At 67.8% G+C, this 18,973-nt stretch overlaps 3 protein-coding genes across 12 annotated transcripts; all 3 read left to right on the top strand.

The window, feature by feature from the left end:
• The first annotated feature begins 643 nt into the window (after positions 1-643).
• On the top strand, positions 644-6,496 carry PNPLA2 (patatin like domain 2, triacylglycerol lipase). 2 transcript variants are annotated; one of them, XM_082660617.1, is made up of 10 exons: positions 644-710; positions 1,463-1,800; positions 3,585-3,817; positions 3,900-3,965; positions 4,322-4,531; positions 4,778-4,838; positions 4,953-5,138; positions 5,243-5,375; positions 5,581-5,703; positions 5,798-6,496. In XM_082660617.1, the coding sequence occupies exons 2-10, from the start codon at positions 1,614-1,616 to the stop codon at positions 6,066-6,068; spliced, it is 1,470 nt and encodes a 489-aa protein (XP_082516743.1). In that variant the 5' UTR covers positions 644-710; positions 1,463-1,613; the 3' UTR covers positions 6,069-6,496. The 2 variants fall into 2 exon arrangements, with proteins under 2 accessions (XP_082516743.1, XP_082516744.1); XM_082660618.1 differs by having other exon boundaries at positions 650-710; positions 4,953-5,129.
• Positions 6,497-9,173: 2,677 nt separating this feature from the next.
• On the top strand, positions 9,174-12,734 carry CRACR2B (calcium release activated channel regulator 2B). 6 transcript variants are annotated; one of them, XM_082660375.1, is made up of 9 exons: positions 9,174-9,598; positions 9,677-9,788; positions 10,215-10,398; positions 10,863-11,009; positions 11,138-11,228; positions 11,368-11,460; positions 11,673-11,839; positions 12,032-12,103; positions 12,323-12,734. In XM_082660375.1, exons 1-9 carry the CDS (start codon positions 9,434-9,436, stop codon positions 12,504-12,506), a joined length of 1,215 nt encoding a protein of 404 aa, XP_082516501.1. In that variant the 5' UTR covers positions 9,174-9,433; the 3' UTR covers positions 12,507-12,734. The 6 variants fall into 6 exon arrangements, with proteins under 6 accessions (XP_082516501.1, XP_082516504.1, XP_082516506.1 ...); XM_082660378.1 differs by having other exon boundaries at positions 11,651-11,839; positions 12,323-12,507; XM_082660380.1 differs by having other exon boundaries at positions 12,274-12,399.
• Positions 12,735-13,625: 891 nt separating this feature from the next.
• Positions 13,626-18,437, top strand: CD151 (CD151 molecule (Raph blood group)). 4 transcript variants are annotated; one of them, XM_082661355.1, is made up of 9 exons: positions 13,626-13,755; positions 14,711-14,779; positions 15,617-15,726; positions 15,818-16,009; positions 16,440-16,514; positions 16,986-17,090; positions 17,193-17,351; positions 17,508-17,594; positions 17,679-18,437. In XM_082661355.1, exons 3-9 carry the CDS (start codon positions 15,643-15,645, stop codon positions 17,736-17,738), a joined length of 762 nt encoding a protein of 253 aa, XP_082517481.1. In that variant the 5' UTR covers positions 13,626-13,755; positions 14,711-14,779; positions 15,617-15,642; the 3' UTR covers positions 17,739-18,437. The 4 variants fall into 4 exon arrangements, with proteins under 4 accessions (XP_082517481.1, XP_082517479.1, XP_082517480.1 ...); XM_082661353.1 differs by having other exon boundaries at positions 13,632-13,755; positions 15,642-15,726; XM_082661354.1 differs by lacking the exon at positions 13,626-13,755 and adding an exon at positions 14,183-14,334 and having other exon boundaries at positions 15,642-15,726.
• The last annotated feature ends 536 nt before the right edge of the window (positions 18,438-18,973 follow it).

Below are 18,973 nucleotides of genomic sequence, written 5' to 3'. Positions count from 1 at the left end.
CTGCCTTCCCCATTCCCAGCACCCACAGCACCCAGACCTGGGCTCCCCTCTCCTAATTCCCCCACCCAGGGCCTTTGAACGTCCTGTAGGTGGGTGGCCCTTTGCTTTCCCATGTTAATAGTGTCCACACGCCTCTTCGCCCTTCTCAGTCCTTATCTGAACTTAATAGAAACCATCGCTCCCACTCCCTCCCCCAAGTGGGGCAGGGTCTGTGTTGACTTTGCTCACTGCTCACGGGCACCCGTGCTGGCCACCATGCCAGGCGCACATGGTGCTAAGCATGGGTGGCTTGGAGCACAGAGGCTGAGGACTGGGGGGCGTGACGCCAGAAGGCCCTGTGCTGGGGAGGCCCTGCTCTGGCTTCACCTGGGCCTCGGGGCTGGGGGTCGTGCAGCCCCAAGCTGGGTCCTGAGCCAAGCTCCAGCCAGAGGAGCTAGTGTTCCTGGGGAGACAGATGCACACTGGCTGCCCACTGCCCAGCACAGACAAGCCCCTCGTTTGGGAGGTGGGGTGAGGTGCAGGGCTGGCCCCTGGATCCAAGCCAGTTTAGGCCTGCCCTACAGTCCAGGAGAAAAACGCGGAAGCGGGCAGGAGGTGACATCACCAGGAATGTTCCACCTGTTGGGGCAATTAGGCGGGACAGGGCTTGAGTCATACCCACGTAGACCCCACAGCCTGAGGAGCTGGGGCAGGACGCAGGTCGAACCCAGGTTAGTGCCAAGGTGGAGCTGGGCGCGTGGCGGGCAGGGCTGGGTCGGGATGTCCGGTGTGGTCTACCACGCCGGTGTTATCTCTAGAGGTCTGTGTGTGATTCGCGTGCGCCCTGTATGTTCATGGGTAAGTAAGTCTGTGGATGAGTCGGTGGGTCCTTCAGGTCCCTGACCCTCGGCGAGCTCCGCAGTGTCCCGGGTTGGTGTTGTAGGCCGACCCCCGAGGGAGGGGGCGGATGCTGCCCAGACAGCAGGGCCCTCCCCTCGTGGGTATCCAGCTCAGACTGCGGTCGTCCTGGACCTGAGCTCGACCATCCCCACACCTCTGGGCCACTTGGTGTCCCCTCCCGCCGTCGACGATGGCGGGGTGGGGAGGTGGGGAGGCAGCGGGAGGTCAAGGTTTTGGACTCTCGTCCGGGCCTGGCCAGTGTCTTTGGCGGGGCCGCAGGTGTCGCGTCTCAGGGCCCAGTGGCCTGGACAGCGGGCGGCGAGGTGGTGGTGGGGGGGCGGGGAGGGGGTCTCAGAGCCTGGGCCGGGGCTCCGGGCGGGGTCTCTGGGTCGAGACGGGCTTCCGGAGAGGGGCGTGGCCTCGGGGCCGGGCTTCGACCTGGGTGGGCCCTCGGGGCCAGGGACGGGGCTCCAGGGCCCGCCCCGAGGGCGCGGCCGTTCCCCGCGCGCCCCAATTGGGCCGCGCGTGCCGGCTCCGCCCCGCCCCCCGCTAAAATCGCCGCCTCCGCCTCCTCCCCCGGCAGCTTCTCCAACTCCGCCGGCTGAGACCGCGAGCCACAGCGACTGCGGGGCCGGCCTGCCGGCTCTGGCCCCGGCTCCAGAGCGAGCGGCGAGCGCGCGGCGCACAGCGAGGCCGGCCGCCCGCGGAGCCCGGAAGCCCGGCGGGCCGCCGCGATGTTCCCCAGGGAGACGACGTGGAACATCTCGTTCGCAGGCTGCGGCTTCCTCGGTGTCTACCACATCGGCGTGGCCTCCTGCCTCCGCGAGCACGCGTCCTTCCTGGTGGCCAACGCCACGCACATCTACGGCGCCTCGGCCGGGGCGCTCACGGCCACGGCGCTGGTCACCGGGGCCTGCCTGGGTGAGCGGGGCCGGCGGGGGCTGGCGTGTGGTCTTCGTGAGCGCGGAGCGCCCCGCTCCGTCCGCACAGAGCAGCGGGCCGGGCCGCGGGGACCGTGGGGGCCTTGGGGTCTCTGCCCGGGACCCCGACCGAGGCTCCAATGCCGGACGCCGACGAGGGGCGGGGCCTGCCTTGTTTTCCTCCGAGGGTGCCCGGGGATTGGGGTAGGGCCCTGTGCGCCTCTGAGTGGAGGCTGCCGCCTAGGACCCGCCCCTCGGGCGCAAAGGTTGGGGGGCGGGCAGGTGCAGCACGAGCTCTTTCGTTGGAAAGAGAAAGTAGTTCGTGGGCGGGACCGCGAGAGTCGGGGGAGAGGCCTAGGCCGTCCTCCTGCCCCGGGCATCCGGCCGGGTGGCAGCGGTCACTGTCTCGTGGGGCTACGGCATTCCGGACTGCCATGGCCCCGGGGCTGGGAAAGGGTTGGCCTCTGAGGAGCGCGTCCGGGCACTGTGGCCTGGTGCCTCCCGAGGGCGCCTAGAGGAGGAGCCGGCAGGTCAGGCGTGGGCCCGTCCAGCGCAAGCTCTCTGCCGCCCTCGCCTTCCTGGCGCACGGCCCACTGTGGGCCTCGGGCCCTCTGTGGACTGCGGCCAGACGTTTTTGCCCACCCCGTGGGGTGAGAGGTGCTTTAGGACTCTGCAGCCCCGGAGTCGGCTTCCTCCACCCACACGCTTCCGGCGGCCAGCGCGAGTGATGTTTACAGCACACGGAGTCCTCCAGGAGTCCTGGGAGTGCTGCCCGGCCCCCAGCCGACTAGGGCAGCCAAAGTAACAGAGGGGTCATGAGCTTCTGGAATGCCCTGCCCATCAGGAGCCTGTCCAGTGTTCTCCTCTGCACCCTGCCGGTGGCCTTTCCCCTGAGGAGGGTGGGGTGCAGGGAGCACAGCTCTGCATTCTTGGGACCTGGGAATTCACCACTGTGGCCCTGCCCCTCCTCCTCACGGAGGCTTTCAGGCCAGTGCTTCCCAGACCGCCGTGCTGGTCTCAGGTCCGTGGTACCTCGTTGAGGACATGGTCCCATGGCGCCTCCCCCTCCCCACTCCCAAGAATCCTCTTTCTCACGGGTGGGAGTGGTCTTGGGCAGCTGGAGTCCCCACAACTTGGCGGGTGTTGGCTCCACGCTGCCCCCCCTCCTGACCTGGGGGATGGTCCTCAGCTCCTCCCCAAGGCCTTGCTGCTCCCTGACTAGCCCTGGGCCTGCTCCCACCCTGGCTTTGTCCCAGGCCAGTGCCCATGGGCCCCCAGGAGGAGTGTCGGGGGGTTGCTTGCTCTTGGCTGCAGTGGGATGCGAGTGTGCTTCCCCAGGTGATGCGGCCCCGCTACGTCCAACCTCAGGCCCCTGGGCCTGTGGGGCCCCTGGGCTGCGCTGGGGTCGGTGCATCTGGATCCGGCCAAGCGGTGAAGGCTGAGCCTGGTCAGAGCTGAGCCTCTGCCTTCTACCCTTCCCCGGGGTGGGGGCTGGGCGCCATGTCATGCCAGGCCCAGTGACTCACAGATCAGGGCGGGCAGTTGGGAAATACGGGCAGAGGGTAAGTCGTGGCCCCAGCTGTCTGCCCTCCCAGCAGCCCCTCTCTCCCCAGGAGCAGGTGGCAGAAGCCCCAGCTGTGGGCCAGGCTCCACGGTGGACGCTGAGACTCCTCTAGGGTAGAAAGGGGTGCCGAGAGTCTGTGCCGTGGACCCTGGGTCTGGAGCCCTGGGGAGTGTGCGAAGCCCAGGAGTGCTGGCCCCTGACCCTTGCCCCTGCTGCTCCAGGGGAGGCTGGCGCCAACATCATTGAGGTGTCGAAGGAGGCCCGGAAGCGCTTCTTGGGCCCACTGCACCCTTCCTTCAACCTGGTGAAGATCATTCGGGGCTGCCTGCTAAAGACCCTGCCTGCTGACGGCCACGAGCGCGCCAGCGGCCGCCTGGGCATCTCCCTGACCCGCGTCTCCGATGGCGAGAACGTCATTATAACCCAGTTCAACTCCAAGGAGGAGCTCATCCAGGTGGGCCCTGGGGGCCGCACTGGGGGTTCAGTAGGGACCCCAAGGCCCCTGCTCACTGTCTCCCTCTGTCCCTGCCCCACAGGCCAACGTCTGCAGCACTTTCATCCCTGTGTACTGTGGCCTCATTCCTCCTTCCCTCCAGGGGGTAGTGAGTATCTCCTGGGCGCCTTCCCTGGGTGACAAGAGTCTGCTCCTCTGTGGGCTGTGGGACAGGGAGGCGGGGAGGAAGCCATCTGTGCCTCCCTACGCCGGCCCCTCACTCCTGCCTCTGCCCGTTGCCTCACTTCCCCCAGAGTTACTCAAGACCCAGGCCAGCCCTGCGCAGATGCACCTTTCCTGTGGCTGTTCCCCACCCCCCACTGTCTGGCCATCTGCTCAGTGGCCAGTGCCCAGTGGGTGAAACGCCCAAATGAAATAGCCACTGGGGGGGGCCTGAGGTGGCTGGGGGGCAGCCCAGCTCACCCTGCAGGCCTGTCCCCGTGTGACCCCGTGTCCCTGCCACAGCGCTACGTGGATGGCGGCATCTCAGACAACCTGCCGCTCTACGAGCTCAAGAACACCATCACAGTGTCCCCGTTCTCGGGCGAGAGTGACATCTGCCCACAGGACAGCTCCACCAACATCCACGAGCTGCGCGTCACCAACACCAGCATCCAGTTCAACCTGCGCAACCTCTACCGTCTCTCCAAGGCCCTGTTCCCGCCCGAGCCCCTGGTGAGGCCAGACCTCCCCGCCGGGCACCGGGGGTGCCGGGGGCGGCTCCCCGGGGGCCTCTCCCGGCTACAGCCCGCACAGCCTCTCCACTGGGGCAACCCGTCCAGCCTCTGTCCACCCTGGACCTGGTCCTGAATCCAAGTTAGCTTGCAGTGGGGCAGGGTGGGGTGGTGGTTCAGGGACACTGGGGACTCTATCAGGCACGTCTGGCTCCCCTGCCCCAGTTTATGCATCCCCCTGCCTCAGGTGCTTCGAGAGATGTGCAAGCAGGGCTACAGGGATGGCCTGCGCTTCCTGCGGCGGAACGGTGCGTGGGGGCTGCCTGGGCAGCCGGGTGGGCTCTGCGTGGCCGTCCTCTGTGGGCCAGCCAGCCTCAGCCGTGCTGATCGCCTATCGGGTCCCCCCCCCCGCCCCACCCCAGGCCTCCTGAACCGGCCCGACCCCTTGCTGGCGCTGCCTCCCGCCCGCCCTCCTGCCCCCGAGGATGAGGACGCACAGGAGGCCGAGGTGGCCACGGAGAGGACCGGAGTGAAGGACCACTTGCAGCCACCTGGGGAGGATCACATCCTCGAGCACCTGCCCTCGAGGCTCAACGAGGGCATGTGGGGTTGGCGGGAGCGGGGGGACCTGGGGGGATGGGGGGCAGAGGGGTCCTGGGCTCCACCTCCCTCCCCTGCCGACCTCGCACCAACCTCCCTCCTGCACCCACAGCCCTGCTGGACGCCTGCATGGAACCCACGGACCTGCTGACCACGCTCTCCAACATGCTGCCCGTGCGTCTGGCCACGGCCATGATGGTGCCCTACACTCTGCCGCTGGAGAGCGCCGTGTCCTTTACCATCCGGTGCGGGGCAGGGGGAAGGGGTGCAGGGACGAACTCTGGGTCATCCCCGGGTGGTGGGCACTCGAGGGAAGAAAAAGGCGGCCGGTTTAAGGGGCTGCAGAGATGCCACGTCGGGCACAGAAGCCAGGCACAGACGGAGGTGGGCTGGGGCGGGTGTGAGGTTTGGGCCGCAGCCCCTGAGGCCATGCCTTGTGCCCCGCCCCAGCTTGCTGGAGTGGTTGCCCGACGTTCCCGAGGACATCCGCTGGATGAAGGAGCAGACGGGCAGCATCTGCCAGTACCTGGTGATGCGCGCCAAGAGGAAGCTGGGCAGCCACCTGCCCTCCAGGTGAGCTCCTTGCTGCCCTGTCCACCCCGCCTGCAGCTTCAGGGGCCCCCACGAAAGCCCTCCCTCCCTCCCTCGGTCCTTTCCCTGCCCGCAGGCTGTCGGAGCAGGCGGAGCTGCGCCGCACCCGGTCGCTGCCCTCCGTGCCGCTGTCCTGTGCCGTCTACAGCGAGGCGCTGCCCAGCTGGATGCGCAACAGCCTGTCGCTGGGGGACGTGCTGGCGAAGTGGGAGGAGTGCCAGCGGCAGCTGCTGCTGGGCCTCTTCTGCACCAACGTGGCCTTCCCGCAGGACGCCCTGCGCATGCGCACCCCTGCCGGCGTGGCCCTCGTGCCCCCGCAGCACCCGCCCAGCTCGCCCCCTTGCTGAGAGCTGCCCACTCCGGCCTTCCCCGCCCCCGGTGCCGAGGGCCGGGCCCCCCAGCTTCCCTGCCCCGTGAGGTGGGGCCACGGGGCCAGCAGAGAGAGGAGATGGGGGGTCCCTCACGCTGCCCGAGGGGGCTTTGCTGTCAACCAACCACTAACTCGCTGCACTGAGGAGGGAGGGGAGTGGAGTAGCCCTCCCCTCGCAGAGGGCCCCCTGTCTGTGCCTTAACCTCCCCTTGCAGGCCCCGCCCTGGGGCTGGGGGCTCCTGCACCTGCGGCCCCTGCCCAGCACCCACACCCGCGAGTGCAGTATTACTGCTGAGAACTTTGCACCTGTTCCTCCCTCTACATTTTTCTCATTTGGCCGAAGCATGTGTGTGAATTATTTATTTTTGCCAAAGCAGATGTAATAAATGCCGCCGCTCAGCCTTACCTCCTTCACTCGTTGGTGACGCCTCCCCACCCCCGCCGCCCCCAGCTGACCCCCACAGCGTCCAGCCTCAGGCCAGTACTTCCTGGGCTCCCGCTCTCCTGGAGCCTGGCACTCCGGCCCTGCCAGCCGGGCCTGGGGCTCCCTCCTCAAAGCACTGCGGGCTTCCTAGGCTTCAGCCTGCTCCTCTGCCTGGGACCCTTGGGCACAGCTTTCTAAGGGCCAGTGGAAGTATCGGGGACCAAGATCCTTGCAAGATAAAAACAGAACTCTTTAGTTTCTTACCGAGGTGGTGTCTGCACCTCTGCTCCATGGTGCCCTGGGGGCGTGGCGCTGATTTCCCAAGCTGAGCTCTGGGGGCCTGCTCCACTGGGGGTGTTTGGCCCAAGGCTCTGTGGGTGGTGCGGGTCTTGCCCTTGTCACCCATGAGCCTCACTGCGAGGTGCACACACCTCGTTCCCCTGTCCCCCTCCCCCCCCACTGTGTCCCCAGTCTCCTGCAGGTATACAGGAGGGATCTGGAACGTTGGGCGGGGCGAGGTGTGCGCCAAAGGGGGCTGGATCCTGTTCTGGGGGGGATGAGGTTTCCCGAAGGCCTTCTCTGCCCTGCCTGGGCAGTCTGAGGGGATGTAACCAGCCCTCCTTGGTGATCAAAAGGGCCCATGGGGTAACGGGCGCCTGAGCAGAGCTGGGCACTTGGCTGGAGGTCCAGAGCGCTTAGTGCTGCCGGGTTCAGCCGGCACCTGCCCTCCTGCCCTTTCTCCTCGAGGCACGGGGCAGCGGCAGTAGCCTCCAGCCAACAATAACGGTCGGTAGTGCGACTGCAGGACTGGGAGAGCCGGCTCAGCAAGTCCCCGTGCACCTGTGCCAGGGGCCACCCCCACCTTGGTCTCAAGGTCCTGTCCTATAGGCCCAACCTGTTCTAGTTGAGCAGGATCCCAGGCCCCTGAAGAGGCAGAGGCCTCCAGCACCCCAGCGCTGCCCGGACAGCTCTGCCAGGCCAGCCCCTCCAGGTGGGTGCCAGGCTGGGGCCGGGGAGGAGGACCCCTGGGAAGATGACGAGATTTTTCTCCCCCCCACCTCAGGAAGGTCACACACAGGCCCCACCCAGAACCTTCTGGCAGCCCTACCCCAACAGGAACCTGAGTCAGGGCTATGCCCCCAAAGGAGTGCTTGGGGCACCTGCTGAGACGAGGACCTCCTTCTGCTCCCCCCACCCCCAGCCACTCACCCTCACACGCCCAGGCATCTATGCCGCTGATTTAAGTACCATTTTCTTGTATAGTACGCGTTTATTGTTTAAAAATGGAAAAAGAAAATTGGAGAAGTATAGGGAAGAAAGGAAAGTCACCCCACTTCTAGAGAAAAGCGTTGAGAATATTTTGGTCTATTTCCTGCCTTCTTCGTGCACACACTTTGGCGCCTTAAATCGGGATCCTGAGGACTGCCCCCCAACTTTGGCCCTGTGCAGGAAGGGTCCCCAGGGTCATCCCCCCACTCTGCGCTCGGACTCTGCCAGGACAGACACTCGGGGGTCGGGCCGTACGCGGGGGCGGGGCGGGCTATGAGGCGAGCGCTGGGCCACCGGGGCAATGCCGAGAGGCGGGGACACGGGGGGGACGCGGCGGCGGCTCCGCCAGGGCCATCGCTGCCGGGGTCCCGGTGCCCGCAGGAGAACAGCCTGGTGTGCAGCAGGTGCGGTGGCAAAGCTCGCAGGTAGCCGCCCGGCCCGTCCCCCCGCCCGCATTGGCCCCGCAACCCCCGTCACCGCCAGGCGCGCCGATCCCCGCGTGTCGTGGTCAGGGACTCCGGGGCCCCTTGGGACACGCACTGCAGGGGCAGAGTGGGCTAGGTCCCAGGGTGCGGGGGCTCAGGCAGCCCTTCCCCCCCCCCCCCCCCCCGCTCCCCGGCCCGGCCACAGCGCAGCTTCCAGCTGGGATGGTCCCCCGGTCCCGTGGAGCCCGCCCGGGGAAGGCGACGGCGTGAGGCGGAGACGTCTCCGCCCCTGTGTCCCCTCCTCTCCGCCTTTCTCAGCCCTGCCCTCTTGGAGGTCGCCTCCCGCATCCCCCAGGAATGGGTGGGGAGAGAGAATCACAGTCCTGGACTGGGGGGCGAGGACCACAGGGTCCCAGGCCGGGGGCTGTCGCCACGCTGGGGGTTAGCTTTGGGAACTCTGGGGTCCAGGTGTCGTGGGAATGACAGATGGTCTGATTAGGGGGCAGGGCGCCCCCATGGGGAGGGAGGCCAGTCTGGCGGAGAGCATAGTGCCAGCAGGAGAGCCTGTTAAGCTAGACTCTGAGCTTACTCCTGACAAGGGCCACAGAAGGCATCGTGGCCCAGGCTGGACCCTGCACCTGCACCCCTTGGGGCCTGGTGCCGGTGGGCGGGGCTGCAGGCAGGGAGGGAGGAGCTCCCCCGCCTGCCAGCTGGCTGGAAGCAAGGCCCAGAGGCCCAGACTCAGAGGCTAAGGACTCTATCAGCCGGGATAGGCTGACACTCCCACTGGCCCAGCCCGGCCCTCCCAGTCTCCAGGCCCCGACTCCAGGACCTGTTCAGCTTCTCTGCGGCTGACCATTCACTCACCCAAGCCCCCACCTCCTCATTTTCCATCACAAGATCTATAGCTGCCCCCCCACCCCTGCCCCCGCCCCCCAGCACATCCTCTCGTGCACCGGCTGGCTCCCTGGGTGGCCCTGAGCCTGCAGGCTCCACCCATGCCACCTTGCGCCAGCCCCACCACCTGCAATTGGGCCACACCTCCCCCAGCTGCCCCTCCTCTCTGGGCCTCCACCTTCCCATCCCCACCGCTCCACCTTAGCCCTCAGCCACCTTTGCCCGTCACCCTCTTTGCCTACACTTCTCCTCTCCCCTCATTTCTCAGCTCTGCTCAGGCCCTGACTTCTCCTTGGCTTCACAGTGCCCAAGGCTGAGACCCCCGCCATGGCCAGCCCCGGGAAGCCTGGGGCTGGGGAGAACCAGGAGGAGGAGGGGTGGGACAAGGGGCACGCCCCAGGGCCACTGGCAGCGACACTGGAGCAGGCCCAGGAGCTGTTTCTGCTGTGCGACAAGGAGGCCAAGGGCTTCATCACCCGGCACGACCTGCAGGTGAGCCCCCAGCTCCAAGAGGCCTCCCACCCCAGGGCTGACCTTGGCTGCTCAGCCTTGCCATCCTTGCCCGGCCAGGGCCTGCAGAGCGACCTGCCCCTCACGCCCGAACAGCTGGAGGCTGTGTTCGAAAGTCTGGACCAGGCGCACACCGGCTTCCTCACCGCTCGGGAGTTCTGCCTTGGCCTGGGTGAGCCCGGCCCCTGAGCCCCACCCCCTACCCCGCTGCTCAGACACCCTCCGCTGGCACATATGGGACTCTGTGGGGCCCACAGCCCACAAGGGTGGCAGGCCGTGCTTCTCCCTGGCCTCCCTCCGGAGCACAGGCTGGTGTCTGTACACGCAGGCACCACGGGAAGCCCCCCAGATGCTGTGGCATATGTGGAGATGACCTGCTCCCTGACCCAAACCCAGGTGGGACTGGGAGCCAGGCATGCCTCATTTTGGCCCGAGCCCAGCTGTCACCTCCCATTCCCAGGACAAGAATCGGACCAGAATAAGGAAGAAAAACAGGAAACTGGGCTCAGAGAAAGGGCAGGATATGCGGGGGGCGGGGGTGGGCTGGGCTGGAGGTGGTGACCCAAAGCCCGGTGATCTCTCCCTCCCATGCCCACAGGGAAGTTGGTGGGGGTGGAGCCTGCCCCGGGTGCTCTGCCCTCCCAGGCTCCTCGGGCTCCAGAGGAAACCTTCGAGGCGGGCTGGTCGGATGTGCGAGGCCCCCGGGGCTCCCTGGAGGAGGAGGACGAGGAGAGATTCTGCTCTGCGCTGGAGCAGCTGGGGGTGGCCCGGGTCCTGGGCGAGTGAGTCGGCACTGGCCCGGCTCCCGTCACCCTCACCTGCTCTCTGTCCGCCTGCATGATGCCTGTCCGCGTTGCCTGCGTGTCTGTTCCCAGGCAAGGTCCCTAGACCAGGTCTGGGCCGCTCCTTCCCTCTCAGCTGCAACTACTGCGTGCCGGGCCTGATTTCCCACAGAATTTGCATTTCAGGAGGCAGCAGCCAGGGCTGCGCCCAGCACAGGCACAGCCCTGTGTACACAAGGACACAACCCCACGCACACACACCTCCTGGCCACACAAGCCCCGCACAGGCACAGGCCCCCCACAGGAGTGAAAGCACCCAGGAGAGGGATGCCCAGCTTGTGCAAGACTATGGGGGCCTCTGGGGGCTTCTTACCCTGCAGGGTGGGGTGGGGAGTCCCCGCTTCAGCTTCAGCCTCTGGCCTCCCACCCCCCACCCCCACGCCCACCTCCACCCCCACCCCCAGGCAGCGGGCAATTCGGACGCTCTGGACCCAGCTGCAGCGTGAGCGACCCGAACTGCTGGGCTCCTTCGAGGACGTTCTGATGCAGGCGTCAGCCTGCCTGGAGGAAGCGGCCCGAGAGCGGGAGGTCCTGGAGCAGGCGCTGCGGCGGTGAGGGCTGGGGGGCTGGGGGCGGCCTGAGGGCCAGGCGGAGGGGCTCTGCGAGGTGGTAGGGGCGGGGCCGAGGGCTGTACCGCTGGCAGGTTCTAAGCAGCTGTCTTACTCCTGGTTTCCCGAAGGCGGGAGAGCGAGCACGAGAGGGCGGTGCGATGTCTGTACGAAGATATGGAGCGGCAGCTTGGCGAGCAGCGCCGGCGCCTGCGGAGTCAGGTGGGCCCGCAGCGCCGCCCCGCGCCCAGCCCAACCCCGGACGCGCGGGTCTCCCCGGCCCCGCCTTCTCCGAAGTGGTCCCACCCGCGCCCCTGCCGCTCCGCCGCCAAGGGGGCTCAGGTGTCCCCGCGCGTCCTAGGACGTCCCCCGGGAGGAGCGGAGAAGCCGCCTAGAGCTGGAGCTGCAGAGTCGCGAGCAGGAGCTGGAACGCGCGGGGCTGCGGCAGCGGGAGGTGAGCGGCTGCCTGGCGGTCCCGGCCGGGAGGCGTGCACAGCGGTCCAGCCCAGGCCTCATCCTCACCGTCCCCCATGCTACTCCCCGGCGTCCTTGAGGCCCTTGGGCCTATGTTCCCAGCCCCGGAATTGTTGGGAGTCAGGGGCAAACGCAGCATCCCGGGGACGTGGGGGGGGGGTTCTCTCCAGCCTCGATCCCCCCACACCCCAGTTGGAACAGCAGCTGCAGGCCCGGACCACCGAGCAGCTGGAGGCGCAGGCGCAGAACGCCCAGCTGTGGCTGGCCAACGAGGCGCTGCGGGCGCAACTGGAAGGGGTGCAAGAGCAGCTCCGCAGACTGGAGAGCGACTTGCTGGGCCGTCGGGAGCAAACCCAACGGTGCTGGGGGGCGGGGCTGCGGTTGGGCCCTCAGGGGCGGACTCCGAGAAGGGTCGCGCTTGGAGCCCAGGGCTTCCATCCCACCCCGTCCCAGCCCCGCCTCCAGGGTCTCCGTGGGGCAGGGTCCTCCAGGGGGTCGTGGGGCACCCCGAGGAGCCTCCCTGCACCCAAATCACCACCTCCGTCCTGCAGAGACGTGGTCGCGGTCTCGAGGAACATGCAGAAAGAGAAGCTCAGCCTCCTGCGGCAACTGGAACTGCTCAGGTGCGTCAGCCCAGCTCCTAGCTCCCAAACAGTCCCTCTCACTGCCCCATCCCACTGCGAGGAAGTCCTTCCTTGTGTCTGCCCTCCATCCGTCATGCTGCAGCTCCAGGCAGACACCTCTCTTCTGGTCTGAGGGAGCGCCAGAGCCCGTGCCTGCATTCCCCACCTAGGAATGCTGCCTCTTGAGACCTCTAGAACCCCTGGACTCCTATTCCCCAGGGAGCTGAACACGAGGCTACGAGACGAGAGGGACGTCTGTGAGGCCGAGCGGCTGGGCAGTGGCCGCAGGAAGGCTCTGACCACGGCCCCCCTGCTGGGGCCCACCTGCTGCTGTTCCTGCTGTTGTAGTAGCTGGGCTCGCCCCCCCAGACGCGGCTCTGGCCACCTTCCCAGTGCCCGCTGACCAGCCCGAGTGACTCACTGGGCGTTACTTGGTTACTCGGAGAAGCTGCCCCTTGAAGGCGACTCCTCGTGGCTGGGGGCTGCCCATCCTGGCTGTGGGTTCTACCCAGTAGGTTGCCTGGCCTGCCTGACTTGCAGACGTGAAGGAACTAATCCTGGGTGGTCAGGGTCTCACCGTGCCTCCCTGCCGGTCCTCACCCTACCCCCATCCCATCAAAACCAGCAGAAAACTCCCTCTTCCAAATAAAGTCCACTGACTTCGACCTCCTCGGCCTCCTGTGTGTGTGTGGGAGCCACAACATTTGAGAGGTACACGCATGAGATTTCCATCGTCCACGCGTGTCCCCGGTCATGTCCCCAAGCCCTCACTGTCCGTCAAAGCTGTAGGAACCAAGGGGCTGAGGCCACTGACTCCCAGGAAGCAGCAGGCGAGGTTCCCTGCCCACCCCCAGCCTCAGTCAGCCACCCCCTCCCCATGCCAGTCCTCACACAGTCCTGGGTGGGCTAGCTCAGCCCACTGGAGTCCTGAGTGGAGGCGCCGGGGGTAGGCCTGAGCTGTCCCCCTGCCCCTCCGCCCTGCCAGCGCGAGCCTCGGGCAGGGAGCTGGGGATGAGTGCTGCCACCGTCCACGCAGAGCCGCTCCCAGCGACTGTGCCGCCTCAGGGCCCACCTGGGACTCCCCTTCCCCTTCTACTCCCGCTCTCAGCGCCCCAGCGCAGCGGGTGGGCAGCCTCTGCCCTCTCTCCTTCACCTCCCCCCACCACTCCCAGGCGATGCCCTCCAAACTGGACTCTCACACTGACCCCAGGCCTCCCCTCCAGGCCGTCCTCCCAACGGCGCCCAGAGAGGCTCCTGTCTGCATCTGACCGCACCTCCAGAGACTCCCCCCAGGCCCGCATCTGTTCCGTCGACTCCTGCAGCCTCCCGCCCCTCCCCCAGCGCAGCTCCTCCCGAGGGCATGGGCCGGCGGGGCTGTGGGCGCCCCCGGGCCGCAGCCCGCCAAGCCCCCGCCGCCTCGGGCGGACCCCCGGGGCCCGCCCCCGCTGGTGTTCCGCCCGCTGGCGCCGAGCGCTGTTCGGACCTGCCCGGCGTCGCGGCCGTGGGCGGGGCCTCCGGGCCCGGGGCGGGGACCTGAGCGGTCCGGCGCGTTGCGCTCGCAAGCGCCCGGTCGGCCGCACATTCTCCGCGCTCCGAGCCGCCGCCGCCTGCGCCGCCACCGCCGCCGCCGGCCCGACTCGGACGCGTGGCCGGTGAGTGCACCGCCCGGCCCGGCCGGCCGGGAGAAGCCGCGCGCCTGGCGGCCGTGCAGGCCGCTTCCGGAGGGAGACGGGCGCCCGGAGGCCGGGCGGAAAGAGGGTCCGCCGGGCGGCGAGGGCGAGGCGCCTCCCGGGTCTCCGGACGGGCCTGGCGGCCCCTTCCGGCCAGGAGCTCCTCCCGAGCACCCCGCTCACTGTGTGCAGACACCGGTGCCCTCCCCTCCGCCCGGTGCGAGTGGGCGGGCCGTTCGCCTCGCCCCGGCGTGGGGGAGGCGGCGGCGGTGACTTCATCGCGAATTCCTCACCCGGCCTGGCTGGAGCCGAGTCGGGGTCCCCCACCTTGCGGGGCGGGGCGGGGCGCCGAAGGGCTGGTTGGGCCGCGGGGGACGTGGGTGGGGCGGCTCTGTCCCGGGCCGCGGGAGCTATTTCTGGCCGGCCCTTTCCCTTGGGGATCATCTCCGCCAGGCACTCCCGGAAAGAGGGGCCCCTCCTCAGCCGGTCGCCGGCGGGCGGGCCGTGGGGGCCGGATCTGTGTCTGGAAGCAGCCTCCCCGGGACCCCAGGGCAGCCCCAGGTCTGCGGCACGTGGGGCTTCCACACCCCGGCTGTGCTAGTGGTCTGCGCCTTTTTCTTTCCAGGCTGCAGCTACTGCTGCTTGGTGGGGCAAGGGGCAGTGACAGGTCTGGTGCCAAGGCTCACGGGGGCCTGGAGAAGGCGTGCGGTCCCTCCCTGGATCGGACTGTCCAGAAATGTCCTCTGCCCTGCCCCGCCCTGGCCCAGACCAAAATACCGGGCCTGGCCGCTCCCCTCTCAGCCACGGGCAGGGGGTGGACGCTGCCTGCTCTGGAAGGCCAGCTCGGGTCCAGTGCCTGGGTCGGCCAGAGAGAGGGGTGGCGGGATCCTGACCATCCAGGTTGAGCCAGACCTGTGACCTGTCCCTGCCCTTCTAGCGGAGGCTCCTCGGGCGGGAACTTCCGTCTGCCTGCCTTACAGAGGAGAGAGACATCCCCACCAGCCAGGTGAGTGCTGGGCGGGGTGGATATAAATTTGGCTGTGGGCGGGCAGCGCTGTGTCTGTCTGGAAACATGGCCCCGGGCGCTCAGCTGCCATCTGTGTCCCACAGCCACTCCCCGCCCAGTGCGGACACCCCAGAACAGAGTGGGTGGGGTGGCCCTGGGGTGCCTCTGGGGAGGAGCACAGCCGGTAGCTCCACTTCTCCCTGGGGTCGGTGTGGCTGTCCCCATTCCAGCAACGAGGACCGGCACAGGAAGAACCCCCCAGGTCTGGGCGGGTGTGTGTCTGCCAGCTCCACTTGCCCCCACTGGGAGGAAGGCAGGCCTGTCCTTTCACAGAGCCCTGAGGGGCTTTCCTAAGGCCGTGGGACTAGGCTAGCGAGGGGCAGGTCGGTCTGTCTTGGAGCGCCTCCTCCCCCCCAGCAGCTGGTGGGTTCCTGCCAACCTGTGACGTGGGCCCGGGGAATGCTTGGGACGGGGTGGGGAGCCTGCATGAGCTCACCCCGAGGTGCCTGCTGGGGCTTCCTACCCTGGCTGCCAGAGGGGTGAGTCAGCCCGTGATGGTTGGGGGTCCTCCAGGCCCCCTCTCACCGTGCCCTGGGCTCTGGTCAGGGAAGCCTGGCCCCCCGGCCTTCAGCTAGGCTGTGGGCACCCCAGCTGCCCTCGCTGCAGTGGGGTGGAGGTTCCTGAGCGGCCTTCGCAGGAAGCATCCTGGTTGCCGTGGACATTCTCCCAGAGCCCTCACCCGGGCAGGCACTTGGCTTGGCCCCAACCTGGGGCTGGTCTGGACATCTGTGTCCCCTCCTTCTGTCCCCACTGGTGTCTGGCCATCCTCCCAGTCAGGCCCTCCCCCGCCTCCCTGCCGCAGGATGGGCGAGTTCGGCGAGAAGACGACGACATGTGGCACCGTCTGCCTCAAGTACTTGCTCTTCACCTTCAACTGCTGCTTCTGGGTGAGGCACCCCCTTCCCCAGCCTTGAAAGGAGCCTGGCCTGGGGCTCAGACCTGGGGCCAGGTGTGGTGACCGCTGTGCACTGCCCACAGCTGGCTGGTCTGGCCGTCATGGCCGTGGGCATCTGGACACTGGCCCTCAAGAGCGACTACATCAGCCTGCTGGCCTCGGGCACCTATCTGGCCACAGCCTACATCCTGGTGGTGGCGGGCGCTGTCGTCATGGTGACCGGGGTTCTGGGCTGCTGCGCCACCTTCAAGGAGCGGAGGGACCTGCTGCGTCTGGTCAGCAGGGTGTGGCTGGCACTGGGGGCGGGGGTGGGGCTGCGGGTACCTGCCAGGGCTCCCTGCCAGGCTGCCGGGGGCTGGCTCTGGGTCCTTGAGGGAGTTAGAAGGGACTGACGGGGGTCGAGTGTGACACCGCAGGATGGACTCTGCTGTGCTCACCTGGGGGGGGGGGCGTCCCTTCCCACCTGCCCAGTCCTGTGAGTGCCCACCTCCCAGCTGGGCCAACAGAGGGAAGACACCTGGGAGTGAGCACTGGGGGTCCTGGCGGCCCCCCAGCGCTCGCCTGCTGCCTGGAGCCCTCACCGTGTGGCTGCTGGGAGCTGAGGGCAGTGGCTGTGCTCTGTTGTGCCTGGGCCCGGGGAGTCCTCACGGACTGGGGGTGTCCGTGTCCCGCCCCGTCTCACGGAGCCCCTGCACCGCCCCCCAGTACTTCACCCTGCTCCTCGTCATCTTCCTGCTGGAGATCATCGCGGGAGCCCTGGCCTACGTCTACTACCAGCAGGTGAGGGGCACAGACGGGCCGTGGGCGACGTGGACGTGCACGGGCACACACGGGGACACGCACGTGCGAGATGGATGCGCACACGCAGGCGACGTGTACATACACACGGGGACACACACATACACAGGCAGGGCGCGCACATGCACACAGGACCCCACGCGCTCCAGCGCTGAGCATCGTGGCATCAGGCCCAGGAGGTGGGGACTGGGTCCCAGGGGGAGGGCGGATCACAGGGATGGGCAGCCTGCCTGCAGCACCCAAGCTGCCTGCTTGGGGGCCCTGGCGGGGGAGGCAGGTGTCCGCAGGCTCTGGAGCGCCCTCCCTGCCCGCGGCCCTCCCCGTGGCCATCCGAGCCATGCGTCTGACCCCAGCCCTGACCCTGCGCCTCTCTCCCGCCTGTGCCCATTGCATTCTGCCCCACCTTGGAGAGTGTTAGATTTTGTGGCTGAAGCTGTCACCCCCTCACCCCAGCTGAACGCAGAGCTCAAGGAGAACCTGAAGGACACCATGACCAAGCGGTACCACCAGCTGGGCCACGAGGGCGTGACCAGCGCTGTGGACAAGCTGCAGCAGGAGGTGGGTGGGTGGCGCAGGGAGGCACCTCCCCAGACTCGTGCGGGAGCCCCAGCCGCAGGGGTGGGCGCTCAGGGCTCAGCCTGGGCTGTGTCCTCGCTGCAGTTCCACTGCTGCGGCAGCAACAACTCGCAGGACTGGCGGGACAGCGAGTGGATCCGCTCGGGCGAGGCAGGTGGCCGCGTGGTCCCTGACAGCTGCTGCAAGACCGTGGTGGCCGGCTGCGGGCAGCGCGACCACGCCTCCAACATCTACAAGGTGGAGGTAGGCCGGTGGGGCCTTGCTGAGACGCCCAGGGCCCTGAGGGCAGTGGCTCTGCTCTGTCGTGCCTGGGCCCGGGGAGCCCCGGGATGCTGGGGGCTGGTGAGGGGGCCTGACGACTTGCTGCCTTCAGCGCGCACCCCTGGCCTGCTCCTGCAGGGCGGCTGCATCACTAAGCTGGAGACGTTCATCCAGGAGCACCTGAGGATCATCGGGGCCGTGGGCCTCGGCATCGCCTGCGTGCAGGTGCGGGCACGGCAGGGCGGGCCGGCGGGTGCTGGGACGCGAGGTGCTGGCGGCCACGTCCGCTCACGCTGGCCCCATGTTCAGGTGTTTGGCATGATCTTCACGTGCTGCCTGTACAAGAGCCTGAAGCTGGAGCATTACTGATCCTGCCTGCGGGCCGGCCCTCCACGTGCACTGCAGCTTCTTGCCACGCGTTGACTACTGACGGCCAGGGAGCTGCGGTCCAGCACGTGGCCCCGCCCTTTGCCTGCCAGGGTCTCCCCCTGGTGTCCTCGTGCCTGGGCCCCCCCGCCCCCCGCACCGTGCCATCACCGTGACCTCTGGGGAGCCCCAAACCCCGGAGGCAGCTTCAAGTGCCTTTAGCTGCACACCAAAGTCCCAAGGCCTGGGGTCGGCCCCACTTGTCTGCCTGTCTGCTGGGCTGGGTGGGTGGGTGGGGGCCGGGGTCGTGGCCTCAGGTTGCTCCCTGAGGCCTGGGTTCAGTCAGAGGAGCCGAGTTGGGCAGCAATGGGCTGGCCCAGCGGGGAGCCGGGCGGCAGCAGGTGAGGAGCCCCGTGTGCCTGCCCTGAGGCCCCTCAGGTACTGCGGGCTTCTCCTTAAGCAAGCCACGTCCAGCCTCTGGGGAAAACCAAGCAAGAGTTCTCCCAGGGCCAGGCCTCTGCTGCTCCCCCCGCTGTGTTCCCGCTGCTCTGACCACCACCTAGAGGCCTCGCATCACTAGTTCACTGCTGTCACCTCTTCCCTGGAGGCAGGCGTCCTGCAGGTTTTATTCACTGCCGCCTGATGATGCCTAGGACTGCTCCTGCTGTGCGGTAGGTGCTCAATAAACGTCTGTGGAGCGGATGGCTGAACTTACTATGTTGGTGACACAGTCCTGGTCCCCAGGGCCGTCACGTCCAGCAGAGTGGACAGATCCCCCCCACCCAGGGCCACAACAGAGGAGGACAGGGGGCCAGCTGTGGGCCAAGGGGACTCGAGGGAGAGGTGGCTGGGGACAGGCCTTGATGCAAAGCTGGTGGTGTGGCCAGAGCCCCAGAGGAAGTGGGGCTAGATCTCGGGGAGTAGCCGGGACTGCTTGTGGTTTTCAGGGGCCCTTCTGGCCACGGTGCAGGAATCAGGAACGGGAGAAGGTGCTGGGGCTGGTGTCTCAGGAGCGAGTCCGGGGTGTGTCTGGAAGGATGTGTGCTGGCAGTGGGAGCTGGGGCTGGAAGGGGTGCTGGGCCCGGAGGGGCAGCCAGGGTGTGGCCATCGTGCCCTGGCCCAGGGGCTGCCCAGCTCCTCACACCGCTGCACAGACCCCATCTCCCTCCCGTGGTCCCCTCCCGTGCGTTCAGGGAACCCCACTTCAGGCGTCCGGGCAGCTGGGCCAGCCCTGAGGA

This window comes from Grampus griseus (genome assembly GCF_964374135.1).
Source record: "Grampus griseus genome assembly, chromosome: 8".
NCBI classification, from domain to species: domain Eukaryota; kingdom Metazoa; phylum Chordata; class Mammalia; order Artiodactyla; family Delphinidae; genus Grampus; species Grampus griseus.
The sequence above is the reverse complement of the archived record's forward strand: the minus strand, read 5'-3'. Positions and strand labels throughout refer to the sequence as shown.